The 10,676-nt window shown below is 35.1% G+C and overlaps 1 protein-coding gene across 1 annotated transcript in view; it reads left to right on the top strand.

The window, feature by feature from the left end:
* Window positions 1-72: 72 nt before the first annotated feature.
* ATG3 (autophagy related 3) overlaps window positions 73-10,676 on the top strand; it is a 34,128-nt gene continuing 23,524 nt past the window's right edge. The window contains exons 1-4 of the mRNA XM_068961125.1: window positions 73-277; window positions 3,185-3,226; window positions 7,018-7,067; window positions 9,952-10,022. Of these exons, the coding sequence (XP_068817226.1) occupies window positions 206-277; window positions 3,185-3,226; window positions 7,018-7,067; window positions 9,952-10,022 (235 nt within the window). The 5' untranslated portion in view covers window positions 73-205. The remainder of the gene's footprint in view (window positions 278-3,184; window positions 3,227-7,017; window positions 7,068-9,951; window positions 10,023-10,676) is intronic.

Below are 10,676 nucleotides of genomic sequence, written 5' to 3'. Positions count from 1 at the left end.
AGAGGAGCGCGCGCCCTGCCCTCGCGCGCCGCGCCGGCCGCCCCTCCCCCTCGTCCCGTCCGTCCCGTCGCGACCCGTCCCCTCGGGTGCCGCCGGCCGGGTGCTGAGGCGAGTCGGCGGCAGCGGGGACATTTTCTGACTCTCGTTCCTGCCCCTGCTGCCCTTTCCACTCCTTCGCGGGGCCGGCCGCCCCTCCGGCCCCAGGATGCAGAATGTGATTAACACGGTGAAGGGAAAGGCACTGGAAGTGGCTGAGTACCTGACCCCGGTCCTCAAGGTAAGCCGGCCGTGCGAGGGGCTGGCAGGCACACGCTTGGCTCTGCAGGGACCGAGGACCTGGCGCCGGCGTGTCACTGTGGGGTCCGGCGGGGGGCGGTGTAGCCAGCTGGTGAGGGTGGTACGCGGGAAAAGGTGCAGCCCCCTACCGCGGTTATTCTGTTCTCGGAGCGACGCTCTGTGCGTCTGTGGTCTTGTCTACTCCCGTCGGAACTCAGCTCCTCTAGGTACCTTGGGTTGGAAGGTGGTCCGCAGCCAGCTGGGTTTGAGAACGTTAAATTTTAACATCGGAGATCTTTTGAACTTTTAAAAGAAGGATTCTTGCTTATCTTAAATAAATCAGTGTTTGATACTGAAATGACATGTCACTTTTTTCTTTCAAATTTCATAGTAAGTCTCATAATTAGGGGTTTGAAATAGTTGTGAATGAGGTCGCAGCTTTGTTAGATTTCAAAAGAACAAGGTGAAATTTGCAACATTTTTTTCAGTACCACTGAACCCAGTTTACAGGCAAAGCCTCCCTTTTTCAGGTTTTAAAATAGCCGAAACTAGTTCATCTTGGACGTGAGCAACCTGACCATTCTAAATACATAATTTTATTTTACATTTGCAATAACAGCATTTTAAAAGTAAAAATTGTGACATATTACCTATTAAACCGGTGACTGATTTCTTATTTTCAAAGATAAATTTCTCGAAGTGCATTCGAGTTTTTCTTTTATAACTCAGGGTAATTTCTTTGTTGTTATTGTAACTTTATTTTTCCTTTCTGAAAAGTGAGCAATGATGAAAAATAAATGAATAGGATTTCTTGCTTAAGTGTTTTTTTCTGTAAGTTTTCAATTAAAATTTTACATTTCTTAGTGTGGGGATGTAATACCCTTGGAAATGATTCCTCTTTATTCAAGTAGTTACTCTGGTATTTTAAAATTTTACTTTACTCCCTTTTCAGGACAATGGGAAATGTTAATCCTGTGTTTTTTAAATACTTATTTTTAAGAATTGCTTAAAATTATACCTTGTTGGGCCAAGTTTAAAAAAAAAAATTTATAAATGAGAAGAACTCCAACACTTGCTATGCCTATATTTGTTTAGTGTGAAGACCATCCTAATTGAGATTATTCAGTCTATTGAAATTGAAAATGATTTTGACATTTAAATCAAGTGATTCTTATGCATATTATGCCATCTCTTCAGAAACATGTCTAACTAGGCATACAGCATTTAAATAATACATGCTTATTAAAATTTTGTAGTTTCAGGGAGAGAGGAGCAAGAGAAAAAGACTCTTAAATATGAAACTGCTGTTTTATTGACTAGTTGTATTTAACAAAAGATTATGTTTTTAGGAAGTGTTCTGCTTGTTCACCAAACTGAAAAAATGTCTTAGCTTCTTAGTATGTAGTTTTAGTAATAAGGAAAAAAGAATTAATGACTCTCTTCTTGTTTTTCCCTGTGCAAACTTCCCTGTTTACAAAACTAATTCTTGTATTGATAGTTTGCTACTAGACATGGGAAGGCAAGGAGGAAAAAACTAAATTCCTGGGAAAGAAAGAATGATCTCTCTTAGGAAGTAAAAGTTAAGAAAAATCGTGGTTTGAAAGGCATATGTGTAGTGGAAGCCAAAGTCCTTACAGGGCTCTTCAAGCCTATACTTGTTTTGTGGTTTTTGTTTAGTCGCAAAGTGGCTTCTGACGGTTTTGCGACCCCATGGCCTGTTATGTAGCCCACCAGGCTCTTCTGTCTGTGGGATTTCCCAGGCAGGAATACTGGAATGGGTTGCCATTTTCTACTACAGGCAATCTTGCTGACCTAGGGATTGAACTGGAGTCTCCTGCATTGGCAGGCAGATTCTTCTAACACTGAACTGCCAGGGAACCCCATACTGGTTCGATAAAGGGTCCTATCTCACCTACTACTGGTTTTTAAGCACAACCTCTTGGTCACTTTTGCTTAAAAGCCAGTCTGACCTCTATATTATCTATCAAGAACTCTCAAAAAAAAGAAAACCAAAAAAAAAACCTCTCTTGCCTTGGGTTTTGCATTTGCTCTGAAATGCTCTTCCAACATTTGGCTGTTTCCTTTTCTTAAGGTCTCTACTGTACAGTCACGCAGCAGTGAAGTCTTTGTTCCCTCACCATCCCATTTGAAATAACCGTCTCTCTCTTTCCACCCCCACTAGTATGCTCTCTGCCTTATTTTTCTTCCAGGTATTGATTACCATTTGGCTTTTCTCCCTGCACTAGAGTTTAAACTTCTTATGAAGACAAGGATGCATTTGGTCTATTTTATTCACTCTATGTCCCTATTACTCAAATAGCGCTTAGTATATATTATTTGGTATTTGTTGAATCAGTAATGTTCATAAATGGATCTTCATTTTTGTAGATTTCTACCATAAAATCTTATGTAAAACTTAAACTTTAGAAAAATTTGTTAAGTAACATCCTTGCTTTAGGGAGAGTATAGTGTATACTATCTTGATGGGATGAGAATAATGGGAAAATATTAAATGGTTTAGGACTTCTAGATTGGGTTTCTAATATTACTTGATTTCAGTGAGACATTGAATTGTAAGATGTCTAAACATCTTAAGATATTTTTACTGTCTTGTAAAATAATGACATTTGGTCATTTTACAAAATTATTTTGAGATTTAGTGTTTGTATAAACCTTTGAATGTTTTTCCAAAGAGCTTTGCTCTAATGTAGCGTTGATCACATTGTATTTTAATTATTTTCATGTCCGTTTCCCCTACTACATAATCCTGAGGTCAGGTAGCAGAGACAGATTCTTTTTTTGTCATTCCATTACCTAGATTGGTGGCAGGCAAATAGTTGCCCACAAATGTTTGTTCAGTCGAAAGTGAGAGATAGTGTAATACTGTTATTCTTTTTACTCTCTTTAGGAATCAAAGTTTAAGGAAACAGGAGTTATCACCCCAGAAGAGGTGAGTATTGAAAATATTATAAAGCTGTTATATTCTATAGTTACAGAAAACTGGGTGACTTTTTTGCTTTATAAGAATACATCTTGAAATTTAATCTTGAGTAAAATTAGATGCTGTTGACTGTATTAGCAATCTTGTAAGGATTTCTACTTCCCATAAAAGAAAATGTAACTAACTTCCCTCCCAGTTTGTCATTTCTCCTATTTTTCTATAGTTCCTCTTTATTTAAAAATGAGGGTGGGAGAAGAAATGGAAAAGACTCCTGTAGTCATTTATCCTTCAATCATATTTCTATTATATTGAGCTGTGGATTGGACTCTGATATTTGTTGTGTCTTGATTCTTTCTACCCCAAACATAAGTATTCATGGCTTTCCATTTGGAAACTTTGGCTTGATGCTTGGATATTAAGTTTTCTATCAGTATTCAGCTTACATATTTTATTGCTACATACTTAACACTGATTTTTTCACCATTCTTTTCACTTTTTCTACTAGCCAAACAATATCTGCTTAATGCTAAAACTCATGGCTCTTTTATAGACCAGTTGTGTTTTATTGAACTTTTGAGGAATCATTTTGCTTGTTCATCAAGCCTATATAATAAAAGTTTTCCTTTTTCTTTAGATAATTTATTTTGTTGTCTTCAGAGAAATAAATTCTGGTCTAAAAATCCTTTTGGACTCCAGTTTTATGAGTAGTTTAGTTATATCACATTTATTTTTTATTTTTGATGAATGACAAATAATTTAATCTTCACTTTCAGCTCTCATTAAAAGTACCAGTCATTGGCAATGGAACTTAACTCACTGTTTTGAAACATTTTGAAGTGAGCCCTGTTACATGATCATGTTGTAAATTCCAAGACCTGAAGTAAAAGAATTAACTGATTTTTCAGTTTTCAATTGTAATGTAATCTCTTCAGTTCCAAATCCTTTTAAGTTCAAAGAATGGTGTGCTGAACTGACAGTTTTATCTAAAATTGTCTTTATGTTTAGGGAAGACACATAGTGGTACTGACAAAACCTGGAAGACTTGCCTTCTAGACCCATTTCTCTTATTTCTCCCATTCTGACTTGGACAAATCAAGCTATCTAGGCACAAGCCTCATGTTTCCTTATTTTAAGATGAGGAGTTTGGCTTGACATTCTCTAAAGGACCTGCCTGCCTTAGATATCATAAGTTTAATACCTTGAATGCCAAGTAAAACTAAGTTTTGAGCTTAAGGGTAGTATTAATGTTCTTGCCAGGTATAATTTAGACATGAGTCTTAAAACTCACCATCTAAAATAAAGAGCAGAGATGTATGCTGTTTTTCTTGTATTTTTCGGCTTTATCTCCTCTCTGTAGAAGTGACATTGATGAATGGATAGCTGGAGTTAGAGATGCAAGCCTGTGGTCACTGAATAGAATTAAGCTGTTTTAAAACAGCTACTAATCCTACAATGTAGTTAGTTGTATCATGAAGTGAGTTATAAATTTTCCCCTTTTTAAACAAATGCACAGCAAAAACTAGCTCAGTTGGGTACCAACCACATAATCCTGGATTGAGAATAGAGCACAATTACAGGATTTAGTTTAGAATGAGCCTAGACGAAGAAGATCAGAAGACATAAAATGCTTTGTTGTTGTTCAGTTACTAAGTCGTGTCCGACTCTTTGTGACTTCATAAACTGCAGCATTCCAGGCTTCCCTGTCCTTTACTGTCTCCTAGAATTTGCTCAAACTCATGTCCATTGAGTCAGTGATGTTACCTAACCATTTCATTCTCTGCTGCCCCCTTCTCTTCCTCCCTTCAATCTTTCCCAACATTGGGGTCTTTTTCAGTGAGTCAGCTCTTTGCTCAGGTGGCCAGAGTACTGGAGTTTCAGCATCAGTCCTTCCAAAGAATATTCAGGATTGATTTCATTTAGGATTGACTGGTTTGATGGAATACTATACTGATGTGGTCTGTTCAGTTGTTTTCTCTTACTGTTTCTTGGCTTCTGGCTGTCAGCATTTAGCTATGTTTTTGTTTTCATTGAGAGATGTGGAAGTATTGTGTTTAAAACAAGGGACAAGCATTAATATGGAAATTTTTGGACTAAAAATACTTTAATGTACAACATGTATATGGCTTGAGTAAGTAGAGTACTAGTAATAAAGAATAGCTTGAAGAATAAAGCTGCTTATCAGAATGTTAACATTAATTCCATCTTGTTAGAGTTACCCAGTGTTTAATCACTAAGAGTAAGCAGTACTGAGAATTCAGAAATTTGAATCTTTCATGTGAACATAGGGAGCACGTAATAAAAATAATGGCCACTGCTAATGAGAGCAAGAGATACCATATACTAAATATCATTGCAATGCTATGTTTTATAGTTTTCTGTATCTTATAGTGTTTTTATTTTTTCAATAGATGTCACCAGAGGTGCTAGGGAATAAATACTAGAGTCTTGTGACCTCAAAGCAATACCATTAAAGAATTTTAAAATTTTTAATTCTTTGTTTTGCTTGCATTTTGTTAATACTTTTGTGTTAGTGATGAATTAATTCCTGATAACCACAGAGTTGTTATGTAGCATTGCAGTGACCCAAAATGCATAAAACTTGGGGAAGAAAGTATTGGTTTCATTTGGGTTTTTGTCTTTACCTAATCACTTTAAATAGTCAAGACATTCTTTAAATAAAAGAATAGAAACATTTTGTAAAGTTGCTGTTGGGAGTATGCTGTTAAATCTTGTTAATCTATCTTCTTAGAAGTTACAGAATTCTTAAGAGTTTTACTCTCAAATTAAAATAGGATATCACATATATAAATACTTTTCTCAGAAAGGCATTAGAAGATTAAAGATAATGTAATTTTTTTGCTATGTAATACACATATGAACACTAGATAATTTTAAGTTAGAGCTGTTGTTGTGAAATAGAATTGGGAAAGTGTGCATATTGCTTGAATCAGGACACTACAGTTATGCTTAACAGACTCATTTTCTGCTTTTAAGAATAAGCAGAATTTCTGTCTTGCAATTAAGATCAGTCCATGCTCACTTATAATGGAAATTTTCAGAAGGTTAAACTACTTCTTCCTAAGTGTCTTTTGAATTTTTGAAGAAAAACAAAAACTTGTACAATATTCAGCCTGACCAGAAAGTCCCAAGATTTGTTAGGAGGATTCAATTTCTTAATTGTCTTATTGTTTTCCAATTCAGTCCAAAAGCTTCTAACTTTTCCCCATTGGTTGGCAGTACATTTCTCTCTTTTATTAATGATTGCTTTAACAGTGTGAAAAAGCTTTCAAAATTATGTTACTTAAATTTTTTTAACAAATGAGGAAGAAAAACTGTACACTATGAAGTAATAAAGTATTCTTACATCATAGAACTGTGTTTATTTAGTAATTTTTTCAAAGATTTTCATTGAGTTTTCAGCTGTTAGCGAGAATCTCTCTTCATTTTATTCACCCATAAAGTGGTTTTGGTGTTTTAAAATACTGTTATATTACTTTTATTCATTTCATGATACTGTATGCTTTTGGCATTATCTCATCTAGTGATCAAAACTGAATAAAAAATTAGTACTCTACTAAAATCAATTTGGACTTTTTTGAGTGTTAAAATTTGTAGTTTTAATACATATTCAAAAATAAATCTTCAGGCTGTAGAGCAAGTTGGTGCTGTTTGCATTTTAATTGACTATTTTGTATCAAGATTACACAAGATGATCCCTTTGGTATTCTGCCACCTTACATTCAGTGATGTTCAGTTTTTCTTTTTCTCTTTTTTTCATATTTCTTCTAAATCTTGAATAGTTTGTGGCAGCTGGGGATCACTTAGTCCACCACTGTCCAACATGGCAATGGTAAGTACTCTTGATTGAGGAACACAAAGTTCATATAAGGTATGACTTCATGATTATGGCAGTTTACAAATAGATTGGTGCATGAAAACTAGAATAACCAGTTTAATTTTCCTCTTATAGATTGCTTGTTTAAATAGTTTCCCAGTATTACTCAGTGAAATAAAGAAAAATTGAATGTTACACCTGTTTTGTTTTGCTGTGCTAACACAAAAGATGGACATTTTTGAGATCAGTGCCTTCCTTTGCCAGTATTCTCTTTCTTTACAGTGTTTGTCAGTTCTTGTAGGTCTTTAAAAAATATTTTCAAAAATTTAATAATTTTGATTAGCTTATTTTTCAAATTAAAAAGTATTGAATTTTTTATGACATTAATAGATACAGAATTTTTCAGAATCTCTTGTTTCTTTACCATAAGAACTTCTTTGAGGTTCAAAAGTTTCTCCCCAATTTTAGGAATTTTAGCTCAAAAGTTGAGAGATTCATGATGCCAAATAAAGGCTTGATTAGAAATCTATCTGTAACAGACTTTTCTAATTTTGATTTTTCTCATTAACTTTTAATTATAAAGTAATTTAAGCAACTTAGCAGTTCTCATAATGTATCTTTAAAATATCTGAATAATAATAAATTTAGTTTCATTACTTTGAGTACTTATGATAAAGCTACCCGGCAGTAGCTGAAAAAGTGATCCCAATACTGGCACACTATTTTATTTAGGCTAGAATTGTTTAGAATTATTATCTTGTTTGGATATGAGTGGTTCAACTTGTTACATCCTTTTTTTTCCCAGTGACACTTTTTCAGTTGTAGTTGAAAGGTAGAGTTTTGATTGGGGAGCAGGGATTTTAGGATTAACAAGGTTCTAATTGATAATGTTTTCTAAAGAGCTTAAGTAAACTATTTAAAATCACAGTTGGAACTCTCTTTCATCTGTGGCCTATTCTGTTACCTTTAATTTTTATATTTTAACACATCCAAAATAGTTCTTCTCGAACATTGTTTCCTGTGTACCAAAGAAAGGCTGAAATGTCAGGTTCATTTACTTTTATGTCTTGTCTTTCTTGTGTATATTTCTGTTCCATATTTTAAATTGAGTTCATATCGTAGAAGCTCTCAGATTTAGACTTTTTCCCATCTTCTAAATTGTTAAAACTGTATTTAGCTACATTCTGATCTACAGTATATCAATATATATTTCAAGTCAAATAGGTGTATAACATTTAAAATAATAAGTCATTTTGTAGGAAAAGAACTAAAGGATTTTCTTCAATACATATGTGATAGATAGACATTTTCTATTCAGATTTGATTATTGTAGTCCTTAGTTGTCTAATTATATGATTTATAGTATTGTTTTAAGGGTTGATATCCATGGACAGAATCATCGTTTAGCAGATAGTATTTATAGTTCCCACTTCACGAATTATGATGGTTGGAATAATTTTATTGTAACTTGGAACTCAGTTATATCACACTGCAGTGTTTATGCTTCTGACTGAACTGTTGGGGCTAGAGGAACAACTTTAAATCTGTGCTAGAAGTAGACCATTTCTGTGCTGTATGTTCATGTTTCCATGTGCCGTCATGACTGTATTGTATCATCTTCCCTCAGAACTTCAGGCAGTACCGTTTCATTGTTGAGTTTGACACTTCAGAATGGTCTAAAAAATCCTAGAAGCCTGACAGATGGTTTGGGGGCATTTCCTGGCTTTATCTTAGGCTCAAATCTATGATTTGAAGTTTAGATGGAAGCTTAAGGCAACAGAACTCCAAATCATTTATATTTGTGACAGATACCACATGCTACCCCAGCTCTGACCAGTTCTAGTAAGAGTCAACTCAGAATAATCTTTGAAGAAATTTCTTAGTGAGATATTCCAGAGTAGCCCCCCAAATCAGAGATGTTATACCTGGCTCTGACCCACAGAGGGCGCAGTATTCAAGAGCAGGAGCCCCAGAGTAACTTGACTTGATCCTTGCTTGTTTATATATCTTCTGATTTTGTGACTATGGGCAATGTGACTTCTTTAAAATTTTATTTAACGTATAAACTGGGGCTATTAATATTACTCACTAATTAGATTTCTGGGGATTATATGAAAATAATACATGTTGGAGTTCTAGATTCTGTACTTAATAGAAATAAAGTGAAAGTGTTAGTTGCTCAGTCCTGCCAGACTATTTGCAACCCCATGAACTGCAGCCCACCAGGCTCCTCTGTCCATGGGGTTTTCCAGGCAAGGATGGTGGAGTGGGTTGCCATTTCCTTCTCCAGGGGATCTTCCTACCCAGGGATCAAACCTGGGTCTTTTGCACTGCAAAAGACAAATTCTTTATCAACTGAGCTACCAAGAAGCACTCAATAAAAGGTTTTATTGTTTATTTCTGTCATTATTTTTCTCAGCATTATCATCTGGTGATTCAAAGCATCTTATCTCTGCGTTCCAGTTTTAATACAGCAGTATGAATGTGAATCTTGTCAACTGCCTACTTTGTTATGCAATATCATGCAGCTATTTTTCTGCCTCCTTTTGGTCTTTTAATCAGCCCTACTTTAAAAATCTGGTTCAGATTATTTTTGTTTCAAGGAAGACATAATAGTTGCTTAATATAGTTCCATATTATTCTTTTTTTAATATAATCTAAATTCTCTTGGTCTGTCTGCAGTCTCTTAGTACATTTCACTTAAATACATTTCACTTATATTATTGCTATGCTCTTAATTGCCCCAACATACATCACTTTTTGGATCCTTCCCAAAGCAATCCTAAAATAGTTTTCTCAGGGGTGTGGGTTGTGTGGTGTTGAGATTAACATGTGATATATTCTGTTTTTGCCTTTTAAAATATTTTTTGTATTTTGGTGCTTTTCACTCTTTTTAAAGGGCCACAGGGGAAGAATTGAAAGTGAAGGCTTACCTACCATCAGGCAAACAATTTTTGGTCACCAAAAATGGTAAGAATTATGTTGCATATATATTAAAAAAAAACCCTACTACTTACTAAACTTTTTTTTTTTTACTTTTTTATTGAAGGATAATTGCTTACAGAATTTTGTTGTTTTCTGTTAAACCACAACATGAATCAGCCATAGGTATACATATATCCCCTCCCTTTTGAATCTCCCTCCCCATCCCACCCCTCTAGGTTGATACAGAGCCCCTGTTTGAGTTCCTGAGCCATAAAGCAAATTCCCATTGGCTGTCTGTTTTACATATGGTAATGTAAGTTTCCATGTTACTCTTTCCATACATCTCACCCTCTCCTCCGCTCTCCCCATGTCCATAAGTCTATTCTCTATGTCTGTTTCTCCATTGTTGCCCTGTAAATAAATTCTTCAGAACAATTTTTCTAGATTCCGTATATGTGTGTTAGAATATGATATTTATCTTTCTCTTTCTGACTCACTACACTCTGTATAATAGTTTCTAGGGTCATCCACCTCATCAGAACTGACTCAAATGCATTCCTTTTTATGGCTGAGTAATATTCCATTGTGTATATGTACCACAACTTTATCCATTCATCTGTCAGTGGGTATCTAGGTTGCTTCCATGTTCTAGCTGTTGTAAATAGTGCTGCAGCGAACAATGGGACACATGTGTCTTTT

This window comes from Capricornis sumatraensis, chromosome 1 (genome assembly GCF_032405125.1).
Source record: "Capricornis sumatraensis isolate serow.1 chromosome 1, serow.2, whole genome shotgun sequence".
NCBI lineage: Eukaryota > Metazoa > Chordata > Mammalia > Artiodactyla > Bovidae > Capricornis > Capricornis sumatraensis.
Note: the sequence above shows the minus strand (reverse complement) of the source record. Positions and strands in the feature narration are given on the sequence as shown.